Here is a 23,426-nt window from a genome sequence, read left to right on the forward strand (position 1 = left end):
TTGACCTCATTGTTTCTCCCAAGGTCTCCCGGACTTCCCAACAAATGAATGGTATTTTTTGTTGGAAACAAACTAAAGCAACAACGGCACTTTCCATGTATATTAGAAAAACACTTATAATGATGTGAATTGAGGTTGAACTCACCTGAGCTTTCTTGCAATTTTAAAGTAAGTTTTGTCAACTGGAACTCAAAATGCAGACTACCAATCTTTAGGAGTTCCATCCACAGGTAACAAGTGGTCCATGGTGAATCAGTAGTTAAAAAAATTTAAAATTTTAATAGTGATATACAATACATTGTTGTTTGGAAGTATAAGTTGATGATCATCTTTTTTTTTTACGGCTGAAATAATATACCATAGAATTAAAATACTAATGGCAGGGGACTCAATGGACCCTGTTGATGGAGAAAACATGTACAAGATAACTGTTTTGCAGTGGTTCGCCTCAAGCACGGATTGAAGCCTGTCTTGAGCATGTTAGTTTTGAATTATTCTAGTTAAATATTTAAGTCTTACAACTTTCTGTAAAACAGTTTGAGTTTTTATATGTGCAATAAATTAATCAGTCCAAAATGATTACAGGAAATCTTAATGTACATAATCCAATCCTAAGAATACAAAGATAGAGGTGATTTAAACAGTTACCCAACTTCTGTAAAACAGGTAAGTCTAAAATCCATATTGGATTACCCCTATAGAATGAATGAACGAATTGGATTGATTTAACATTACAAACAGGATTCAGTTATATTTCTAATATAAACTTCATAATGATATCACAACTTCATTCAAAGCTTTTTCATTTGGAGCTATAAAACTTGTTTGGTCATGTTAAGAGATGGCTCTGATCAAATGAGACCAGGTTTGCAAATCCAAGAAAGAAGGAGTGAAGAAAGAAGGAGATGGCTCTGATCAAATGAGACCAGGTTTGTTCACTTGTCCGTTCGCTTATGATGTGTAGACTTCTATATATAGATGGGTTTTGAAGGCGCATATGCAGCGACGGCGGTGGATCATTTTATGCAACATGGTGGGATGTTTATAGGAAAGAAGTGGAAGAAGCCTAGGCACTTGGTCTGGCTATCTGTTATACGGTCCTTAAGATATCTGTAGGAACAGTATGGTATAAATCAATGGTGCACAAAAACAGTGCCGTGCCATTAAAATCTGTACATGGTTACTATTCTATATATATTGACAGATTATGCAGTTGAATTCTTTGAACAATGAATCCAATCTCTTTCAAACCATTGATACAGTTTTGTTAATTGAGAAATAGCAACTTCAACTTTCAGCATAAAAGCTCCAGAAGTAGCAACTTGGTCAAAATACATCATAAATTGTACTCCTAAAGTGACAATTATTTTGAAACAGAGGGAGTAAAGTCTATACAATAAATATTTAAAAGTTCACTAGTATTTTCGATTTTTTTTTTTTTTTCATTTGATCATACAACTTAGTACTTAATATATTATTAATTAAACAAGATGAGGAAATTAAAATAATAGTAGTACACATAGATAACCTTAATTTCTTAATCTAAAAATCCTCATCCAACTTGAACACATGAGCACCACCATTTGCAGTTAAGCTATTCATAACAGAAGCTTTCTGATATTCCCCAACGCGCTTCTCAAAAAAGTTAGTTTTCCCCTGAAGCGAAATCAAATCCATCCAATCAAAAGGATTCTGAACATTATAAATTTTCTCACAACCAAGCTCACACAACAACCTATCAGCAACAAACTCAATATACTGACTCATCAAATCACCATTCATTCCAACCAAAGCGCAAGGAAGCGCTTCGCAAACAAATTCCCTCTCAATCTCAACCGCGTCGCGTACAATTGTCTTCACACGCTCTTCACTCAATTTATTCCTCAAAAGCGAATAAATCAAACAGGCAAAATCGCAATGAAGTCCTTCGTCGCGTGAAATAAGCTCATTTGAAAAAGTTAAACCAGGCATTAAACCACGTTTTTTAAGCCAAAAAATTGCACAGAAACTTCCAGAGAAAAATATACCTTCAACACAAGCAAAAGCAACGATCCTTTCAGCAAATGAATCAGATGAATCGATCCATTTCATAGCCCAATCAGCTTTCTTTGTAATACAAGGAATAGTCTCAATCGCGTGAAACAAACGATTCTTCTCAACAGAATCATGGATATAAGTTTCAATCAAGAGACTATACATCTCAGAATGAATATTCTCGATCGCAATCTGGAATCCGTAGAAAGCACGCGCCTCTGATACTTGAACTTCTTTCATGAATCTTCCTGCAAGATTCTCCAAGACAATGCCGTCGGAAGCAGCAAAGAAGGCAAGAACGTGTGAGATAAAATGGCGTTCACCGTCGGTTAGGTTGTTCCAGTGATGAGGATCTTCCGATAAATCGACTTCTTCGGCGGTCCAGAATGAAGCTTCTGCTTTTTTGTACATTTCCCAGATTTTAGGGTATTGAATTGGGAACATACAGAAACGGTCAGGGTTTGGGGCGAGAAGTGGTTCTTCTGGAAAAGAAGGCATTGTTTGGGGAAATGAAAATTGGAGAAAAGTGATTAATTGAGAAGAAAGGGCGAAAGAGGATTAGGTTGAAGTGTGAAGAAGAATGAAGCGGTGAATGAGATTAAATAGATATTTTGTGAGTGAAAATAGGAGCGGGTGAATTTGAAAATTTTGGGGGGTTTTTTGGTTTCGGAAAAGCGTGCGGGACAAGATGGAGATTGAAAACAACGCGTGTCATTTTGAAATGTTTTGCGGATAGCTTTCATGAGAAGATTTAGGAGGGGTAATATAGGGATATCCTCTATAATAATTTATTAGGGCAAATTGCTTTCATGAAAATGAAACTTGATATAAGTAACCAAGTGACACAAGTGGTAGATACTCGAGTCCCTTAATCATTTGGTTTTGGGTTCGATCCCCGGCCGGTGCGTATGGAGAAGTATTTGTTGGGAGAGGTCAACCTCTTAAATGAATCTCAGTTACCTCGAGGGGATTAGTCTCCGCAGTTACGCGCAGAGGATACCTTTGGTTTACAAAAAAAACTTGATGTAAGTAAAACAAAAAAAATCAAATCAAATTTGTTGTAATAGTGGCCTCGATTCTCTTTGGACCAAATCAAAGATAAGTACTCCCGCTTATCAAAAAAAAAAAAAGATAAGTACTCCCTCCAGTCAAGAATAAATATAAACAAAAGTCAAAACATATTTAGTTTAAATTTAGACCAAATAAATTTGGTTTTTGCTTATATTTCAGATCGGAGGGAGTATGTATTGGCTATTAATACTCGTTTACAGTGCCTTAAAAAACATAAAAGAAAAATTGTTTTACGGTCTTTATTTATTGAAAAATCTCTCTTTACGGTCTTTATTTACTGAAAAATCTATCCCTCTCACACAACATTGCCTCTCTCTTGTCGTCCTCTTTTTTGGTTTACAATGAGCTGGAGATCGAACCCAGGACCTATAACATACTACCCAAACCCCTCACCCTCTCTCTTGTCGTCTTCTTTTAAGCTTCACAACTTCACAAGGAGGGATCTTTGCCTCTTAGTATTTTTTTGTATTTCACATATTTAGTACTAAAATGGATTGCGTTTTGAAATTAAATTGGGTATGTCTTACTGTGGTTTCTTACTATTGTTCAGTGTTGTTGTGCACCAACAAAACGAAAGCAAAACTATCTTAATTCTTAAACGAAACTAATCGCTTTGGCACGATCCCTATGGATACGTACTCATGCTAAACACTAGAATGTGAATTATTATTCGACGATAGAATAGTCCACTTACCAAACTGCAGTCACTTATGTGTTGCGTTGGATGTCATTTGAAGATTTTTGATGCAAGTATCGTTGTCAGTATGCACACAAAATTGATAAAGATGGAAATTCTATTACTAGAATTAAGTGTATGTTTGGTTCTGCGTCAGGTAGAATTGATTTTAACAGAATTGAGTTTGACAGAATTGATTTTGGTAAAATTGAGTTAAACAGAATTGATTTATGTTTGGATACATTAATGTAAAAGTAATTCTCAAAATTTGATGTTGTTTGGATAATTTGAAACAAAATTGCTTTTGTATCTATAATTACCAAATTGAATTTTAGTGTATTTTTTCATAAAACATAAAATAAAAATTACCAAAAATTAATTAGTTAAATATAATATTTAAATAAAGGCATAAACTTAAAAATGTTAAATTAGCATAATAATTAAATAAAATGAATTTAAATAAAAATTACAAATAGATAAATATAATTTAAAGTTCAACATTATAACAAACTAATTATTTAACCTAGACTCTATAATCTGATTACGAATTAAGTCTCGAACATGATCCATCTCTGACGAAGAAGCTACATTGAAAACTTGTGACGGATCCAAGTTATTTGATCTATGAATTTCATCATGGTGAATGACTGTGTTTTCATCTTCATAAAGATTAAAATCACTATCCACTTCAGCAGTTCTTCTGATAAAGTTGTGTATTGCCATTGTTGCGACTACTATTTGAACTTGTGTTTCATATTTGAACTTCGGCATGCGACGTAGGATTGCAAATCTGTTCTTCCACACCCCAAAAGTTCTTTCTATTGTGCATCTTAAACTCGAGTGGTAATAATTGAATACTTCATTATGATTTTCAAATCCACTTGAACGCCTAAACTCGGGAAGATGGTAGCGTTCACATCTATAGGGACCGATGTATCCGACTGGTGTTGGATACCCAGAATCTACCAAATAATACTTACCTAAAATAATAAAGTAACTATTAAAATGTGATAACAAAGTAATGGTTAGAATGTGCAAGAATATTATTAATATAACAAAACATTTCCATTAACATAAAAAGAACATACCAGGAGGAGGATGGGGAAAATTAAGCTCTCTCTTGTAAGAGCTTGATCAAAAACGAGCATCATGGGCAGTACCTTCCCAACCAGCTAATACAAAAGTGAAACACATATTCCAATCACATACAGCCATAACATTTTGTGTCGGATACCCTTTTCTTCCGATAAACTTGGGTTGGTCACTAGCACTAACTACACATGACACATGTGTGCCGTCAATCGCTCCTATAGCATTCTTAAAAAATGGCCAATAACTTTGGTCATTTTTTACTTTGGCATGACAATCACGAAACATAGGATCTTTGGGTTTGATATATTTAAAGGACAACTTAAGGCAAGCATGAAGAACTCGGTGAAAATGTCTACTTACCGTTTCACCCGAGTGTTGAAATCTTTCTTGAATCATTCTATTGCCTACACCATGACCTACAACGACTAGAAACATTGCAACCATTTCTTCAACTCCCATACGTTTAGAAGACTTTAAACCATGTTCTATTAATTCAGTACATAATTTGTTAAAAATGTGTTTTTCCATTCGAAACATCTCATAACAACGAGTGGGATTCCCTTGTAATATTTCTTGAACCCATGAATGACCTGTTAGTTCACTAGTTCTACACGGTTCTTTGCATAAATTATTTACTGCATACTCACCAACTAGTGCAGCCAAAAGAGAAGCTTCTTCGAAAATTACATCATCATCATCATCATGTTGTGTATTTTGTTCCAAGTGTTCATTCCAACCATCCATTTTAATATAGAGCAACTGTCATAAGAAACATAACAAACATTAGCAACCTGTCATTAGACCAGAATACTAACACAAAATGCTAACACAGAATGCATAATACTAACACAGCTTGAGCAATTGCGACCGAGGGAGTAAATTTTTTCTTGCCTTTCTTTTCAGCGCCACTAGCTCTCTTCCTCTTTTGTCCACTAACTTGGCTAGCAGCTCCTTGTGAAGTATTCAAATTAATATTTCTAAATTCGGTTGTTGCTCCAACACTTGCATCTTCACTATCACCCGAGCCTTCCTCCACATCCAACCCAAGATTCTTTAGGCATGGGCGATAAACATCCTCATCATCGTTACTCGAGTACCCCTTAGGTGGTAATATGCCACTTGATGGTGCAAAAGCAAACTCTCCGGTAGCCACTACATCCTTGAAAAGTGTGGTTAGTTCTTGAGCAAATGGAAGTCCCTTGTCTCTAAATTTTCCATATAGAGGATTTTCCTGCATATTAATAACCACCATCAAATAAGAAACACAATAAATCTAAAAGTATTACTAAACAGCATATTTGTGATACACATACCAATATTTTGTTCTCCCACCACTCATCTGGTGCATCAACGGTATTCTTCTCACTATTCCACCCTAATCCGGTAACTTTTCCAAATAAGTTATCCCATACTCTCCATTCCTTTCTCAAATTATCATACCTATTCTTCAATTTTATCTTGTCATATTTCCTTCCGGTTAAAGCATTGAATTGAGAAACAATACCTTTCCACCCTTTCTTAGTAAAACACGTACCAACGCGTTCACCCTTGGTAACTTGATCGAAACATGCTTTGAGGAAGCTCTCAGTCGCTTTAGGATCCGTCCAGTTAGCTTTGGAATCATTAGTTGAAGGGGGAACCGCCAAAACTTTCTTCTTATGTGTATCCATACTATATTTACACAATTAGCATGAAAAATGAAAAAACTTATACTTAATAAAAACTTACACTATGATATATATTATAGGCACACACCAGAACAAGTACACACACCAGAACAAGGAGTCAAGTAACATACTCTCCCTTTGAAAAAAATAGAGAGGTCAATAAAATTACTCACCCTTTGAAAAAAGTTTAGAAGCAAGGGAGAGTATAAAACTGACCTCTCTACTCTGTTATGAAATTACTCACCCTTTGAAAAAAATCACAGAAAAATAAGAACAAAGCAAGACCAACAAATTTTTTTCTTCTTAGAGACTTTTTATCAAACACATACTATGCATTAATTAATATAAGAATTTTAGTAAAAATCAAAGCCAGTACTGCAGTATAAACAGAGTGTATAAGAACTTTAGTAAAAAAAAACTTTAACACAGAAGAATAACTACTACTCACCTTCAGACTTTGGATGAACAAAGAAAGGAAGTATGTCACAAATAATTCACACACATCTCATATATAGAGAGAAGAAACAATAGGCAATAAATTCATCCAACAAACATCATCTAACATGAGTAATTACAGAAATAAATAAAAGGGGATATGCAGATTCACCAAATCTGAAAATTCTGAAAACAGATGCAAATAATTGTTTCACAGAAGAAAAAAAAATTGAAGTTGAGTTGATGGGTAGTAATGAAGAAGGAAGAAGAAGTTTTGCAGTAGTAATTGTTTTTATTGAAAAATTGAGAAGAATTTATGGGTAGTAATTAAAAGAGGGAAAAGAATACCTACCACAAAAGCAGAATCGCGTTTGAGAAACGCAAAAGCTACAAACCCTGGCTTCTGAAATACTCACGTCTGGTTGCAGAATCGCGTTGAGGAGAATCGCGTTTTTGTTTTCCCAAACAAGCCAGAAATTCCTGAAATCACATTTGTGGCTCCCAGACTCGCTTTTGGGCTTCTCCAACTGGTATCCAAACAGACGCTAAATGATTAACTTCAATAAAGTAGGATCTAGAACAATGCAGGAAAAAAGGTACATAGAGAATAACAGAAATGTTAGAGAGAAGAGATGAGAATAATCACCAATTGTCTACCCTCACACTCATCACATGTCTATTTTATAGCCCTTGAGCCTAGTGTTAATTACATGTGATCTGTTCCCTTTCCTCAATCCCACCAATTTGGTTGGTTGTGTGTTGCATTGGTACTCCATATTAGACTGAGTACCGGTACCGGGTACGTATCGGGTATCGGTACGCATATAGTACTTTTTCGGTACGCATCGACGCCGTACCTAATTTTTTAATTTTGCAATGAGTACACGCGTGGTACACCAATCCAAAAAAACACGGTTTTTTTCTCTCCTTTTTCTTTTATTATTAGTTTTTTTTATAGGAAGATTTACGTTTTTTATTTGTTTATAATATAAAGTAGCAACTATTGCTAAAAAACAATAACAAAGTAGCCGCCGAAATTATTCACTCATTCATTGAAAAAGAATAGACTAAATTCAAACAGAGATGAAGATCTAGTTTTTATTCATACCAATCTTTGTCTTCTCTCAAGAAAGAGAAATATTAATAATTATAATGAAAGTGCAACAAAAATGTGGGATATTCGTAGAGATGAATGAGATTTATTTAATATATAGTTGATATTCTTGAAATTGCTAGTCTTTCTCGCGGTGAACCTAACTAGAGGTTACTCTTTTTAGTGATGATGAAGAGGGAAATAATTGACTCTTTTTGAGCTAATTGGTTTTTAATTTCATATTTTGATGTTTCGAACAATTTAAATTACATTTAAAGTGTGGTGTGATATTTTTTATGTTTAATTATTTGTTTTAACAATATAACATATTATTTGATATATATAATCATATTTTAAAAAAATATTATAGGGACGTACCCGTACCTTAGTTTTTTTAAAAATGACGTACCCGTACCGATACCGGTACTATACCCGCACCCGGGAAACATAGGTTGTAACTAACTGCCTTGGTTGAGTCATCATTCCCTTTTGCTATTTCTTTCATAACATAGATTTAGGAGTGATTAAATTTATTTATTTTTCACTAAAGGAGTAATTAAAGGCTAAATTGGACAATTAGTCCTTTAACTTATTTATTGGTTTCATATTGGTCCCATAATTAATTAACGTTATAAATTGACCCCTTAATTTTAATTATGTTTGTCATATTGGTCTTTTTTGTTAGTTTTTCTAAAAAAAACGTTAACTTTGCTTTTTGTGATCCTTTATATGTACGCATAAAATGTTTAGTTATGAGTAATATTTTAGGCGTGTTAGTGAATATGATTATGATTTCAAACACCTTTAGGAGGGTTATTGTAGAAAATGACTATTGAGAGGTTATCATTTTCAACATACCACCCATTTCAGCGTGTTACGTGGCCACATCAGTAGTTAATCGAAAAGACCAATTTGACAAATATAATTAAAATTAAGAGATCAATTTATAACGTTAATTAGTTAAGAGACCAATATGAAATCAATAAATAAGTTAAAGGACCAATTGTCCAATTTAGACATATTATGGGTCATTTTGGTGCACTAGTTAAAGAAATAAAAGAGTAAGTTTTACATTAAAAAAACCATTCTTTATATTTTTACAAAGTAAATTACACAAATTCCAAGAACTTTTTACCTTATTAATGCCTCAACCGCACTAGTTAACATTTTTCTTAAATTATTTACCATTTTTTTGGACTACGTATTTCTATTTTTTGGACTATGACTTCATGAATTGGGAAAATTCGAATCTCTATATATGAAAATAAATTCATTATTGTCTCAGCCGGCAAAAAATGCCGAAAATGTTATGCCGGACATCGTGACCCGATTTGAACCTAGAATCTCACAATTATGTGAGTTTATTTGTAGTGGATTTATCACTTTATCTAAGATAAAAAATTAAAAATTAAAAATAAATTCATTATAGGGAAATATATTGAAAGGTGCCAAAACTTAAATTAAAGTGTGACATAAATTATAAATTATAGAAGTAATCATGTCATGACATAGAAATAAAATTGTGAGATAAATTATAAGAGGTACCCACTTTAAGACATACAAATAAAACTTTACACATAGAAGTAACATAATTAATTTTCAACTTAATTGTCATGCTTACGAGCAATAACATTTTTTGCTAACACACCACAAAACAGAAGGATCTTGACATTTTTCTTGTGGACAATCTGTGAAGGTAATGCAGGGAACATGATGACCGTGGATAGAAATGATGGGGATAAGATCTATTATGCAAAAATGAATAAAATAAAGTTATTAAAAGGCGATGAAAATTTGTGTATATATAAAAAGAAGAAAAATTTTGTGTAAAAAAAAAGAAAAAATTAAATGATATAACGGTGCAAGAAAGGACTTACCTTCGCCGGTAACAAGAAGAATTAGGAAAAGAAAAATGATCAAAGCATAAATTCCTTTAAGAATTTTAGCCATATTTTTTCTCTTTTACATAAAAAAACAGAAAATTATTTGATCATATTATTAGTAAAACACCCCATGCTTTGTTAATATGAATTCAATAGTTTTTCACACTTATGAAGTTGTAAAAAACCAATAATAAAATTATAATTATTACAAAATGTCTCTTAAATACAATAATGTGCTAATTTACCTTTTGTTGCAAACCAAATCGTGAAAGTAAAATTCCAGATGGCAAAACAAATATAAAATGAAAATAGTTTGAAAATATTAGAGTTGCCGTCAAATTAAAATTGCTGAATGAAATCTTTGAGAGATTGTCCGCTTCAGGGTTAATCTGGAATGTGGATGTTATATATAAACTACCCTTAACTTCGATTACCAAGCAATGTAACACTATTTTGGTGTATCCGGAACGAGTAGAATTCAATAAAATAAAATAAAAAGTACTAGTAGAAATAACATTTTCAATTGTGATTAGTTCTCATCTTGAGCATATTTTTTTTTTAGACTGCCCTGTTGATTATGTTTCTACATTTTCAATTGTGATTAGTTCTCATCTTGAGCATTTTTTTTTAGACTGCCCTGTCGATTATTAGATCATGTTATTTGCACTTTGATGTAGTACATCACTTTCTATATGATATGATGTATGCGTTGGATTTCAAGTGTGAATGGTTAAGTTTCACTATATATGGGAAAAATGTTGGATTTATAAAAGAGGTGACCTATTAACCATGCCTTAAAGTTTTGGGTGGAGAATTGGTGTCTCCCTCTCTCGTGGTCCTAGAGCGCATTGACCCACCGTTTCTCCCCAGCTCATTCGAACTCCCCAACAGTATGTTTGTATCACTAAAAATTATTCATATAATATGTACGTTGTGTATATGCAATCTTATAGCTCTATTTGTTTCACTAACTTAATTATTTCTATTATTCTCTTTCATAATAAATAAGGACACAAATGAAATTTCAGATCTAAGACATTTAAAAATTGGTAAACTTATCAATAGTTGATCCAGTGGTAATTGACATTAGACCTAGTAGGGAGAACCACAGTTCAATCACCCACATCTGCGATTGGGAGGGAGTTGGAACTACTTGATGCCAAAACTTGATGTCAGATAGGATACTAGCGGTTGTAAAAAAAAAGGTCAAACATTCTTATAAAAAGGACCAAATTTTTTCACTTTTATTTCTGATAAAAAAGACTGGAGGAAGTATTATTTTAGATTTTGTGTTTTCATAAATTGTTAAAATTTCAACTTGTTGGTTAATAGAAATTCGGATGGGATGCGAGTGGAAGTAACTAATGATGTAACTTTTTTATTTTACGCGCAATGTATGATTACTTTTTTTTTATATAAGCAAAAATCAAATTATAAGGAGTATATAGAGGTATTCAGCCCTTACAATTTAAAATCAACTTTAGATGAATTGAAAACAAGCTAAAAAATTGTTACTCAAATGAGAAAAAGTGAAATTAATGTTACTTCCTCGGCCTATAAACCAAAAACGTACTATACTACTATTGCCCATCCTTTTACTAATAGGTTAGAGAAAATGTAAAGATAGAAAGATACAAAAATATAAAACACAAATATAATAGAAATTTTTTTATATTCACCAAGAAATAGATGATACAAAAATTTTAACATGTAAAGAAACTATATGAACAAATTCGACATAGGTAACATTAGACATGTGAACAAGACAATCGAATTTCTTTCGACCCAACCGAAAGCTCCACAAGGCAGACAGAACACTCCACCATAGCCTTAGACTTCATTCCTTCTTCGATTTCGATTCTTCCAAGCTCGGAATAAAACTGTTGTCTTTGGTTTGTTTCCACATTTGTTCTACTAGCCTGAACCTTGTTGATTTGATTGATGTTGTTTAAAAGAAAAATATGGTGGCCATCAACATTACGAGCATTCGTTCTATGTTGAATGTAATTTCTTGTGAACCTTCTTGAGGGATTTCTAGTAAGAGTGTGATATTGTTTAAGTGGTTGTTGTTGCTCCATTGCTTACTTTAATTTTTAGATATGAAACAAAGAATGAAAAAGAAGTAGTAAGAGCTCTCTCAAAAGACCAAATAGAGTGAAAGAGAAAGAGAGTTATGAAGAAGTAGGAATTAATGTAAGAATAGAAATAAGATAGAAGAAGAGTGTGATTGTTATTTATACAGTCTTAATTAGTTGTGTCACATTTATTATTAATTGGACAATCTTGATCATCAAGTAAGAAGCGGATTTATGGTAATTATTCTTTAGATTTTTTTTTTTTGAAACATATTCTTTAGATTTTGTTTCAACGGTTATAATATTTTTTTTTCATTTATTGTCTATTTTATTCTTTAGATTTTGTTTCAACGGTAAAAATTACATGAGATTTTTTTTTTTTGGTAAGTGATATTTTTTTGGTATGAGATTGCATAAGATTTTAACCTAAAAAAAAATAAACCGCCTAATTAATAAAATACACAAAGATTAGTGTACCCAAAAAAAAAAAAAATACACATAGATTAGATTTGTAAACGGCTCGCCATTAAGAAACGTATAGGATAAGATTCACTTAATAAATGCACAAGATTTCAAAAGATTCATTATAAAAAAAAAAGATATTTCAAAAGATTCAGTTAATTTCGTCAAAAAAGGTTGTGCAATTAATGCAGTCTTTTATTTACAATGACCTATAAATAAATTTGTTCACTTGTCCTTAACCATTCATTCCACTGCCACTGCCACTGCCAGCCCCCAAAACAAATTCTTTTGCAATTTTTCATTGCACTCATACTTTTTGTTTTCCTTCCCAACTCTAGTCTTTTTTTGATAATCTGTTTCAACAAAGAGTGATGGAGCAACAACAACATCATGCAAGAAGATTAACACCCATGGAAGTCACACTAGAGCCGTGGAATCATAATCATGACGGCGGTATCAACGAAATTGTTATAGATGTTCTTGATACCATGGATGCTTTTGATATAGTTCCAATTTCTCACAATCATACTCCTCTTTCAAGAATAATGTTCGCAACAAATTACATAAACCCTAGAATCGCGCAAATAATGTGCGGAACAAATCACATACAACCTAAAATGACTACTCAGGATGTCTTACCAAATTCTATTCAAGATGTCGACGATGTTGATATGAATGTGCAAAGTGTAATTGTACCGGAAGAAATAAATGGACCAACAAAGAAGGATGAACCCATCACAGTGAGGAGAAAATCAACAAGGATAAGAAAGACTCCTAATTGGATGAATGACTGTGTAATGCTCTAGAAGATTCACACATAGATCAAAACAAATCTCAATTTATGTTCTGTTCATCTATATAGATTCTATTTTTTTTTTTTAATTGTTGTCGATATTGTTTTTTTATTGTTTGCAATTTTAGTTTTTAGATAAGGTTAGTATTAGATATTACAACTAAGAAGAGCTAAGGTCAACAAATATTAAAGTTTTGTGTAGATTGAATGAAGTTAATTTGATCTTTCTCTCTTATATACTTTTCTTCTAGAGTGGTTATTACTGGAAAGTGATCAATTTTCCTTCGTATAGCACTATCGTTGATTTGTTGAACAAATACAACCTAGCATGACTAATATCATTGATACCACTTCATATTGTCTCAAAAAATATATCTATTCTTGTAATTACTTTTATCAAATTCAGTACCAAGATTTTAATAAAAATCATATATTCAAATTAATCGCAATATAGCATCACCTTATATGATTAACATTTTAATTGAAATGTAACAATGAAAAACATTAATAAATTTAGATTACTTTTTGAACTGTCAAATTTTGGTACATAAAAAAAAACTAGACTTTCATTATAGTTAAATATGAAAAGAGTGGAACAAATTTGATAAGAACTGTGCAGCCATTAAAACTTTGGAACAAATTTGATTCAAAAAAAAAAAAAACTTTGGAACAAATTAGCAATAGAAGAAGTATTCAAAGTAACTGTAAAAGTTGCGGCCAACCAATGCAATAGAATGCCAAATACGTCAATTTGTTTTGCATGTGCATATTTTTTTTTCTCTTCCGTCGATTTGTTTTGCATGTGCATATTTTTTTTCTTTCTCTTCTTTCATTTCTCACGTGTTATACAATGTTTCGGTTGAGACATTGACAATTGACAATTGACAATTGACAATTATTATTATATATGTGATTCCTCGTATCACAAATCACGTATAAGTATAATAATAAAACCACTATGCATATAATAATGAACTTGTACGAGGTTTTGGTAAAAGTGATGTAAACATTAGTATATATGAGGTCTCAAACTGTGCCAAATAGACAATCTCAAATAGGAACTAACCGGCATATTTCCTTCAAAAGCCGAGCTCTACACATATAAGCTCATCATTGCTCTTGAGAATGTGACCTTAAGATCTGCAATTCTATCTATATGCAATTTTTCTAAATCAGATTATGCTAAAAGATGTGTTTTATCAAGTTAGTGAATGTATCAGACATTAGCTTTGCATTCATACAAACTTGGCACTCACAAATTAAGAAATGAAAATACTAATAGTACTAATTGATAGCAATAGAAAAAGGCTTTACAGAAAAATAAAAAAACACTGAAAAAGGTTTTACAGAAAAAGAAATAGCCAAATGAAACTCCAAAAAAGCATTAGATGCCAACAAACAATGATTTTAGCCACATCCACATCTGCAAGCTTTCCCTAATGTTAGGACGACTCACAGTTCAGAAAAACCAAACCAAAGTTACTTTCAAATATGTCCTCAATGGATTTTGAATCCCTGCCGTCATTCTAAAGAAGTAAAACTTTCAATTCAGTTTACAAAACAAATTATGAAACACCTAAAACTGAGTCTAACAAACTAGATTTTGACCAGTCTATAATATTAACATGACTGCACCAACTTAAATCAGCAGGATATTTAAACATCAGCATTACCAGCAATGAACGACGGCAACAATAGCATAAAACTGAGACTCCGATAATCAAGAGTCAAGTTGCCCCAAGCAGAATAACCTAACAACAACAAAGATTGGTCAGAATCTAAACAGCAACAACACAATAATAACATACGATGCATTTTTATATTGATACAACTTCAGCAAAGACTTTTTATGTCTAATAGTAGTTCTACACAGATCAATAAAGCACATACAAAATGTCTAAAATATACTATGAATATGCAGACAACCTCCACGAGAAGGAATGGAAGTAGGGAATTCCGCTATTCAAGCAGGCATCCTAACTACCTTCTAATCTCGAAAATATTTTGTAAGTCTTTAATGAAATGAAGAGGAGAATAAATAATTCAATTTGTAGAATAATATCAAAACCAAACCATAGCAAATATTCACTGACGGGCTGCAAATATTTGATTACTAAATTACTAAATTGTTATTTTTCCAATTCCAACCAATATATCTACAAATATCGACATATACCTACACAATGCATTGGTCAATTATTTAACTCAGTGCGTCCGATGATGTCTTTGATTTCAAATCACATTAGTGTCCACATATATAACACTCAACTGCTAACATTATATAAAAAAACTTACGCAATGACATAGGCTTAGTAAATCTAAATCTTACATTTCAGAGTTTAACGTTCTTTGTAAGAGCAGTTTGAACAAGGCATCTTCGACGCGAGAAGAGTTCTAAATCTGTGTCACTAAAACAATAATTGGGCTGTGGAGGAATTATTCTTCTTAGTGATGGCCTTGATAATACCATGGAGGCAACAACATTAGCATGTACATTCTGACAATCATTTAAATTGATCTCTCTCAGTTGCTTGCAGTTTTCTACCACATGATGTACTCCTTTTTTTGTGACACAGCAACAATTTACTAGTAACAGTTTCAAAAGTCCATGACAACTCTTTGAGATGACACCGAGATCTTCATCTTCAACCATTGTATGTGACAAGTTCAACACCTCCAGATTGGGAACATCAAAGTTCATCTCATGCCACATCATTCCTGAATAATTGGTTAAGTTCAACTGTTTAATCTTAGTACAATTCCTTAAAACATGGAAAATATCATCTACATATAGGCTGCAACGACTCAAATCAAGCAGCTGCAAATTGGGGAAAATGGAAGCAAACAATATTCCTATGCCTGTTTTACTTACATGACCGAAAGTAAAAGCGAGAGACATTAATTGAGGGCATACAATAAAATTGTTTGCAGCATGTTCCGGATCAAAATAACTGTAACTGGTAAAGGAAAAAGACCTCAAATTAGGTCTCTCGCGGAGAGCATTAGCAACACCGTTGTTAGTTATGTGATAACAACCAATTATGATAGCTTCTTCAAGAAACTTCAAGTTCTTGAACAAGTAACAAAGAGATTGATCGTCCATGTAGTAATGACCGGTTAGATCAACCTTCCGGAGTTTGAGAAGTGACGACGAAAGAGCCTTTACTCCTTCGTTGAGTGAGTTATGATGTTGCCAAATTCTTTTGGGGAAATTGGGGGAACTAAGGTCGAGTTGTTCGAGCAAAGGAAAACATGCAGCAATAAGTAAGAGATGATGGGAATAAAAAGTGGGAACATGGGAACATGTGAGTGAGGTTAATGTTGTAATATTTCTGGAGACGAGTCGTAAAGCGTCGGATGGAAATTGAGACAATTTACAGTTGAGATGGAGTGATTTGAGAGTGATAAATTGTAAACGAGAGATTTGGCGGAGACTCTTGTAGATTTTGTTTCCGGTGAGGTGAAGAGAGTTGAGATTGGTGAATCTATGGATGATGCGAGAAAGGAAATCGGAGGGTTTGTTAACGATATTATTGACATTTAATGAGAATAAAAGTTGGTTAGTGATAGAGAGAAACTGTTTCGAGACGGCGGAGAGTGACCGGAAGTGGTGGTTGTTGTCGTCACCTTCGTCGATGAGGAATTTGAAGATAGTTTCCCAACACTCATCAGGTAAACAATAATCTCCTGCTGCTGTTGCTCCTTCAACGATTCTTGTTTTTTGAGGAACAATTTTTTGTTTTTTTCTTTGACGCATTTTTTGAAGAAGAAATTAGCAATTGTTTGATGGAGTTACTTTGATCTGTGAGTGTGAGGGGTTTGCCGTGATTTGGTCGTGTGAAGTTAGGAAGGCACAAATTTGATCTCAGGGTTTGCTTATATATCGGGGTTTTTCCTTTTATTTTTGCCGAATTTGGGTGAGTTACTGAAGTTGAATAAAACTAAAACCCGAATTACAGAAATAATTTGGATTGAGTTGAACAAAATAATCATTTTTTTTTTATTAATAATCATCCATTTTAGGATTGGGTCGGATTCGATAAATTTACTCATTTTTAGATGGGTAGTTAATGTTTTTTTTTTTAATATTAAATGGTGAATTATTATATTTTTTTCATAAAATAATTTAACCTTTTTATTTTCTTAAAAAATAGTATAATCTTTTATAAAAAAAAATAGTGTAATCTATTTTAACTATTTTTTTAGCAAAATAAAATGATAATATTTTTTCCTTAAAAAAATGATAATATATTTTTTTCATAAATACAACATATTTTCACTATTTTCAAATAATGATATTTTTTTAGCATCATTGTTTTTTAAATGACGAAAGGAAGTCGACAAGTGATGACACAAAGTGAATTGTTTATCTCTCGGACAATCCAGTTCAACATCGATGCACGAAACATTGAAATGAATATACATTTTGTGCATGACAGAAGGTTGCTCATGGGCAAGTACGAGTTATTCACATATTGAAATTAAACATAAGTAATTTGCAGTATAATTTTTTGTTTATTTTCAAATAAGTTTCACATAAAAATGTAAACATATTTTTTATTTTTTGACTAAAATAAAAAGATGTGTACTGTATATGTATTCCTTTATATTGGTAGAGTCCAATCAACCAAAAAAAAATTGGCAGAGTCAATTAAATACAAGCACTAATTCATTCAACACCTCTAAAAACCAAAAAGGATGAATTGACGAACAAACTCAAAACAATCAAGTTAATATTAAACTAGACCTACAAATAATGTGATAAAATAAAATCACTAGAATGCTTATGTCTTTGGATATGCATCGTTTATGAATTTAATCAATGGTTGAATCGGTAGTTGGTGGAAGTTGATCGGTCAATCTGAACCAGACGAACATTATAACAAGTCAAGAAATCAAACAAACACCGCTTCAAGATGGGAAATCAAACGAACACCGCTCCAAGGCAGGAAATCAAACAAACACCGCATTAAGAAGGAACTCATAGCTATCTACTACCTACTTTGTATGTGTAGAAGTCTCTTCTTTATTATCTGTTGCAGCACACAAGGCCTTCCAAACATGAACCAGCATTTTAATTGGTGGTCGCAAGTTCTAGCAAACAAATTTAGAGATTCTCCATTAATTAATAGGTGAAAAACATAAAACAATTCTCTGAAAAGGTTAAATAAATGCCTTATCATGCTACCATGAACTCTATACATTTAGACTTCTAAAAATATGCAATATTATTCCAGTAACAAGTAAAAAGACGCTTAGAATGAAATCTATTGTAAACAAAAATATAGATTTACCTTGAAAACTAACACCATTTCCGATTCGTCGCGAACAATCAAGGATAGAGTCCAGTAGCAAGTCACTGGAGTCACGCATTCTAGTAAAACAGGTTTTAGAATCTTGTCAATGGGAACAAAGCATCGGATGACTTTTCCACTGTAACAAAGTATCAACAACAAAATAAGTACATATAGAGTTTGAAGTTTCACTGTGAAAACCAAGCAAGATAACTAGTTAATGAGCAGAAAAACCTAGAAGAAATTTTCATGACAAACATATGGATGTGGATTCTCTACAGTCAAAGTAATTCCAAATCCACCATTCAATTCATCCAAAGGCCCACATCAATTGCTTTTCAGTTACCCATGATTGAACAAGGATACAGTAACAATTGACATATCTGATAGAATTAATGGGAATGAACAAATTAATACAATTTAACATAAACAAATCTGATACAATTTGAGCTACAAGTAGTGTTGTTATAGCAATTGCATCCCCCTGTGAAAATGGGATCCTTATGCTTTAGGTGGCAAATTTATCCACTGAGACCCCAAAGTAGAAATCCATTCCTTGAATGAGAGATGAGGATCCATAGTTTTGAAATTAATAGTCAATGGTGATCCAAACCAGATAGCTTGAGCCCAATCACAGTTCTTAAAAACTTTCTAATAAAACCACAAAGCACAAAATCCTGAATCATCCCAAATGTATCAAGAAGAAACTTGAGTCCATGTGCATTGGCGTAATCCGTCCCAAATGCTGGAGCATAGGTTCCTTCTATACTCTGCCATAGACGATGATGGAAACCATCACTATATATCAGATCTTCTGGGAAAGACCACTACTTGAGATGCAAGGTGTGCTCGAAAGGTGCTGCTGTTGTACGACCGAATATTATCAAATCCTTGAGTTGGCCTTGACATGGCCTTGCTTGCAGGTCGGAGGGAAAAAGTGTGTGCAAGTGAGTAAATCAAATGACTCTTTTGGGATTCAAGACTCGAGTGAAAAAGAAATGAAGTGGACCTTTGGATATGTTGAATGTGTGAATACGGCAGTTTCCTGACTGCAAGGAACCACATCCCAAAAGTAGACTAAAGAACCCTAAATTAGCACCAGCATCCCAATGTCCTAACCTCTTCCTCAAACAGACTAAATTGTTTACAAAAAAGCTATATAATTCTACAGTACACTAAGATTTTCGTGTTTCCTAGCATAATGTTGATTGTTGACTGAATAACTGATTAACCAAAAAATTACCTCATATAGTGAGTCTCAAGCTGTACTCCAAAAGCTGGCATAATCACAACAGACTCTGCAAGCAAATGCTAACCTTCTCAAAATGACTAAAATAATAAAACATACATTACAGATTTATTTTCCCAGGTCTACAATGAAAATAACGGTTAACTTTCAGAACATCACATGCCCTGTTAGTCAAGTACTCACCTTTATTAACAGGCTTCCGAAGTAACAACTTGACAAGAATTATGTCAAAAAGCAAGCTGTAGTATACAAGACTGATAGATTTTTCCTGTTAATAGAAGGGATATATAACCAACCAAAAATGAAAGAAACAAGGAAAAAGTCACAGAATTTTCAAAATCCTCAAGTCAGTTACAAAGAAAATTTGTTGAAGACATACCTCAAGAAAATACAGATAGATGGCACATGCTAATACAAAAAGTGCCGAGGCATACACAAAAACATATTTTGAGCCACTCCTCCTCAGAACTATATGGTGCATGTCAGCATTTTCAGAGGGGTATTTCTGATCATGCACGTAAGTATATCTAGCATTACTTATTGAGAATTCAACCATCCTGAAATGACAAATCCAACAACTCTTTACTGGGATTCTGGCTTAAATGTACTCAAGAGATTTTATTATCGATTATAATTAATAATTCAATTATATTATCAATATGTATACCCTGAACATATTGTACATTTCAGTTTACACCTACCATTATTCATTACTAAAATAACAAAACTTCTTTGAAGAAGATTATTCAGAAAAAAACAATAACTGCCACCGGTTTATCAATCGCAGGTAACAATGTTCTTCACAACTAAGATCAAAGTGATTACAAAACCCAATAAAATACATACTCCCAAAATCTTATATTAAATAATAACATGAAGAAGTGAAATCCAACGATTTTCATCACCCATTCCATGCTTTAAACACAAACAAAATGAATAGAGTGAGAATTTGGTGGTTTGGGGGGAAGGACACGGGTTGAAGTGATAAGATGGTTATGACTTCAACTCCACCCACTAACAAAAATAACAACTAATTATTACCATTTTCCCATTAAATAAAACATCAACCAAATGAAAAATAAAAGATTAAAAGAATCAAAGATGCAAACAATTTGATAAATGTCTGAGGCTTGCCTTATGATCTCAGCTTTGAAGGTAGAAAATACTGAACGAAAGAGCAATGGCGACTGAACTTTCTTCAAGATGCTTCTGATGCTGTTGGAAGTGTCATGGTTAGTGTGGTAGGATTGGATTCAGAGAAGATCCAGCCGGTGTGCAATGTAGCAAATCAGGAAGGGCCTGAATCTGAGAAGGTTCAGATTGCCAATTACCTATGTCCAGTAAGGTTCTTGTGGATTTGTCTTTCATCAACCTTAAGGCAAAATTCTGTTTATAAAATTTATGATAAGTAACTTCTTTGGACATTTCCAATAGACTGTTTTATTACTTAGTCAAGACAATAGCCATTCTATATGAACTCGTAAATATTACAAACACTCAAACAGACAATTCACAAACTTAATATTGCACAGATTTTGAGTATGTGAACTTACTTGATGACATCAATGAGGGCGTGAGCGACCTCTTAAAGTTGCAACAGCTTCTAGCAATGTACACAACACAACACTGTAAAACAAACATGCCCCGAAAAATTGACTCACGAAAACCAGATTCAATTTCGAGGGAACAATAAAACAGCAACATCAACAGAAAAGTAATCATCAATATCTTTTCTATCCTCTTGAAGTAATTGTTCAGCTTCAGTTTTCCTTAACTTATTACTCACAATCACAATCATAAACCCAAAGTCTAAACTAACCAATTCTATTTCCCAAAAAAGTCAGCTTATTACACAATTCTATGTATTTTCAATCATTAACTTATTACCAATAATAAACTAGCTTCACCTACAATATTCCTGAATTTCTAAACTTTCAACTAACCATAAAATAAAACATGAAAACAACTAATCACAATCAGAAACCCTAGTCCCTGAACTAATAAGTGATTATTATAAAAAGAGGGTTATGTGACTCACGATATTGAGACGGCGAAGGATGGATGAGACGGAGAAGGGAGGACGACAAGTTAACTTGAGTGTTCACTGGCTGTGTTACAGTTTTTTTTTTGTTTTTAATCACTGCTTTTTATAAAAATAGTCATTTGTATAGATTTTTAAAAAATTCAAAATTTAGAAGATGAACTTTTTCAACCCCCAATTTTTTATTTCTTCTCAGTTTTTTTTAATTAAATAATAATAATTACACATTCATGTTGACAATAAAAAATAAATATAAAATAAATTAATTTCACGTGTATGTGCCACATTGTACAATCACATGCCAAGTTGTGTAATCACGGGTAAAACCAAAGAATTCTTTATATTACATGTGGAATCCAAAAAAAAAAAATATTTGCAGGGGTAAAGCAAAATTTGCCCATTTTGTAGGGGGTAAAAGCCTAATTATCCTAATTAAAAAAATGACTTTTACACATTGTATCCCAGAAAAAATTGATTTTTATTATCACAAACACAAAGTAAATTCTAACATAACATTGTAATATATTCCCTCCACTCCTTTTTACTTGTCGTTTTACAAAAATAAATTTGTTTAAAATTACTTGTTGTTTTCATAATTTAAGGTTATATTTTATTCATTATACCCACATGTAAATTTCAAATATTTAGGAGTAGTATTGACACCATAAAAGATTTAATATATATTTGGAAAATTATTTTTCTTTTAATTTTTTTAAATTTTTTTTTGGTACATAACATATTAATTTAATTTTTTTGGTACATAATATATTAAGTTTATTGGAAAGAGAAAAAGTGTGTGAATTAAAATAAGGGTATAACATGAAGATAAAGTGCAAAAATACATTTTCTTAATTTATTATTTTTTTCTTATACGACAAGTAAAAAGGAACGGAGGGAGTACTAACAATTTGCCTATAAAAAAAACATAAAGTAAATTCAAGTTTTTATAAAATCTCTAAAAAATAATTTCTAAATTATTGAATGTTAAAACCACTATTTTTTTTAATCTATACCTAGTAGTGAAACCCGTTTTGGAGAAACTTGTTTGGGATTGATAAAAGGTTTCAGGGAAATTGTTTTAGGGTTGAATCAATCGGGAGGAAGGCAGGTTTTAAGTTCAATCGATTTAGGTTTTAGAGAAAAGGGCGTAGAAGAAGAAAGAGAGTCATGGTTCCAAACGATTTTCAGAGAATAAGTAGAAAGGTGTTTTGGGAACTACGGAGTGAGTAAGTGAAGATTCGCCGTGTGAGGGTTTTGGGAAAGATGAAGTTAAGAAGATTTGCCACAGAAGAGGTGTGATTGGAAAAATATTTTGCAAAGAAAGGAAGAGAAATAAAGAAAGGAAATTTTGTGTTCTTTTGTTGAATATGAATTGGAATTGCTTTTTACCAGTAAAAAAATTTAAAAATTGGAATTGCTTTTGGTGAGTGAAGGAGAGAGGGAAGTAACAAAATAAAGCGTTGTTGCTTACTTAACATTAAGTTTGATTATGAGAAGAAGTTGAGAAAAGAGAAAGAGTTGAGAAAGATTGAGAGAAAAGTGAAACATATGAGAAATACAA

At 32.5% G+C, this 23,426-nt stretch overlaps 6 protein-coding genes and 1 long non-coding RNA gene across 14 annotated transcripts; all 7 read right to left on the bottom strand.

Annotated features, from left to right (window-relative positions):
• Positions 1-1,397: 1,397 nt before the first annotated feature.
• LOC123894458 (ribonucleoside-diphosphate reductase small chain) lies at positions 1,398-2,698 on the bottom strand. The gene has a single exon (XM_045944470.1). The coding sequence runs from the start codon at positions 2,530-2,532 to the stop codon at positions 1,543-1,545; it is 990 nt and encodes a 329-aa protein (XP_045800426.1). The 5' UTR covers positions 2,533-2,698; the 3' UTR covers positions 1,398-1,542.
• Positions 2,699-4,291: 1,593 nt separating this feature from the next.
• Positions 4,292-5,332, bottom strand: LOC123895954. The gene is made up of 2 exons (XM_045946418.1): positions 4,942-5,332; positions 4,292-4,761 (listed from the first exon to the last, which is right to left on the bottom strand). The coding sequence occupies exons 1-2, from the start codon at positions 5,330-5,332 to the stop codon at positions 4,292-4,294; spliced, it is 861 nt and encodes a 286-aa protein (XP_045802374.1).
• Positions 4,311-7,562, bottom strand: LOC123894459 (L10-interacting MYB domain-containing protein-like). Of its 4 annotated transcripts, XR_006803818.1 has the most exons (5): positions 6,187-6,945; positions 5,722-6,104; positions 5,521-5,632; positions 4,870-5,298; positions 4,311-4,761 (listed from the first exon to the last, which is right to left on the bottom strand). XR_006803818.1 is itself a non-coding variant. In XM_045944473.1 (4 exons), exons 1-3 carry the CDS (start codon positions 6,541-6,543, stop codon positions 5,557-5,559), a joined length of 816 nt encoding a protein of 271 aa, XP_045800429.1. In that variant the 5' UTR covers positions 6,544-6,945; the 3' UTR covers positions 4,311-4,761; positions 5,521-5,556. The 4 variants fall into 4 exon arrangements, 3 of the variants coding, with proteins under 3 accessions (XP_045800429.1, XP_045800427.1, XP_045800428.1); XM_045944473.1 differs by lacking the exon at positions 4,870-5,298; XM_045944471.1 differs by lacking the exons at positions 4,311-4,761; positions 4,870-5,298 and adding an exon at positions 7,328-7,562 and having other exon boundaries at positions 5,312-5,632; positions 6,187-6,544.
• Positions 7,563-9,552: 1,990 nt separating this feature from the next.
• On the bottom strand, positions 9,553-10,116 carry LOC123894460. The gene is made up of 2 exons (XR_006803819.1): positions 9,946-10,116; positions 9,553-9,813 (listed from the first exon to the last, which is right to left on the bottom strand). It is a non-coding gene; the product is annotated as an uncharacterized LOC123894460 (long non-coding RNA).
• Positions 10,117-11,699: 1,583 nt separating this feature from the next.
• Positions 11,700-12,029, bottom strand: LOC123895955. The gene has a single exon (XM_045946419.1). It carries the CDS (start codon positions 12,027-12,029, stop codon positions 11,700-11,702), a length of 330 nt encoding a protein of 109 aa, XP_045802375.1.
• A 2,511-nt stretch (positions 12,030-14,540) lies between these two features.
• On the bottom strand, positions 14,541-17,214 carry LOC123894461 (F-box/LRR-repeat protein 2-like). Of its 3 annotated transcripts, none has more exons than XR_006803821.1 (3): positions 16,257-17,190; positions 15,611-15,999; positions 14,541-15,032 (listed from the first exon to the last, which is right to left on the bottom strand). XR_006803821.1 is itself a non-coding variant. In XM_045944474.1 (2 exons), exon 1 carries the CDS (start codon positions 17,036-17,038, stop codon positions 15,614-15,616), a length of 1,425 nt encoding a protein of 474 aa, XP_045800430.1. In that variant the 5' UTR covers positions 17,039-17,214; the 3' UTR covers positions 14,541-15,032; positions 15,611-15,613. The 3 variants fall into 3 exon arrangements, 1 of the variants encoding a protein (XP_045800430.1); XR_006803820.1 differs by having other exon boundaries at positions 16,154-17,190; XM_045944474.1 differs by having other exon boundaries at positions 15,611-17,214.
• A 690-nt stretch (positions 17,215-17,904) lies between these two features.
• LOC123894462 lies at positions 17,905-22,007 on the bottom strand. Of its 3 annotated transcripts, none has more exons than XM_045944475.1 (9): positions 21,863-22,007; positions 21,378-21,450; positions 21,156-21,210; positions 20,959-21,039; positions 20,204-20,381; positions 20,008-20,092; positions 19,819-19,873; positions 18,576-18,714; positions 17,905-18,375 (listed from the first exon to the last, which is right to left on the bottom strand). In XM_045944475.1, exons 2-9 carry the CDS (start codon positions 21,385-21,387, stop codon positions 18,280-18,282), a joined length of 699 nt encoding a protein of 232 aa, XP_045800431.1. In that variant the 5' UTR covers positions 21,388-21,450; positions 21,863-22,007; the 3' UTR covers positions 17,905-18,279. The 3 variants fall into 3 exon arrangements, with proteins under 3 accessions (XP_045800431.1, XP_045800433.1, XP_045800432.1); XM_045944477.1 differs by having other exon boundaries at positions 21,378-21,424; positions 21,863-21,987; XM_045944476.1 differs by having other exon boundaries at positions 21,378-21,427; positions 21,863-21,981.
• Between the last annotated feature and the right edge of the window lie 1,419 nt (positions 22,008-23,426).

This window comes from Trifolium pratense, linkage group LG7 (genome assembly GCF_020283565.1).
Source record: "Trifolium pratense cultivar HEN17-A07 linkage group LG7, ARS_RC_1.1, whole genome shotgun sequence".
Taxonomy (NCBI): domain Eukaryota; kingdom Viridiplantae; phylum Streptophyta; class Magnoliopsida; order Fabales; family Fabaceae; genus Trifolium; species Trifolium pratense.

Coding starts and splice junctions, on each gene's coding strand:
- LOC123894458 (XM_045944470.1), bottom strand. CDS start 2,532: ATGCCTTCTTTTCCAGAAGAACCACTTCTCGCCCCAAACCCTGACCGT.
- LOC123895954 (XM_045946418.1), bottom strand. CDS start 5,332: ATGGGAGTTGAAGAAATGGTTGCAATGTTTCTAGTCGTTGTAGGTCAT. Junction 4,762..4,941: donor TGTATTAGCTGGTTGGGAAG/GTACTGCCCATG, acceptor TTATTATTTTAG/GTAAGTATTATTTGGTAGAT.
- LOC123894459 (XM_045944473.1), bottom strand. CDS start 6,543: ATGGATACACATAAGAAGAAAGTTTTGGCGGTTCCCCCTTCAACTAAT. Junction 6,105..6,186: donor GGTGGGAGAACAAAATATTG/GTATGTGTATCA, acceptor ATTAATATGCAG/GAAAATCCTCTATATGGAAA. Junction 5,633..5,721: donor GTCGCAATTGCTCAAGCTGT/GTTAGTATTATG, acceptor TTCTTATGACAG/TTGCTCTATATTAAAATGGA.
- LOC123895955 (XM_045946419.1), bottom strand. CDS start 12,029: ATGGAGCAACAACAACCACTTAAACAATATCACACTCTTACTAGAAAT.
- LOC123894461 (XM_045944474.1), bottom strand. CDS start 17,038: ATGCGTCAAAGAAAAAAACAAAAAATTGTTCCTCAAAAAACAAGAATC.
- LOC123894462 (XM_045944475.1), bottom strand. Junction 21,040..21,155: donor AAGAACCTTACTGGACATAG/GTAATTGGCAAT, acceptor CACTTCCAACAG/CATCAGAAGCATCTTGAAGA. Junction 19,874..20,007: donor TCGGAAGCCTGTTAATAAAG/GTGAGTACTTGA, acceptor ATTTGCTTGCAG/AGTCTGTTGTGATTATGCCA.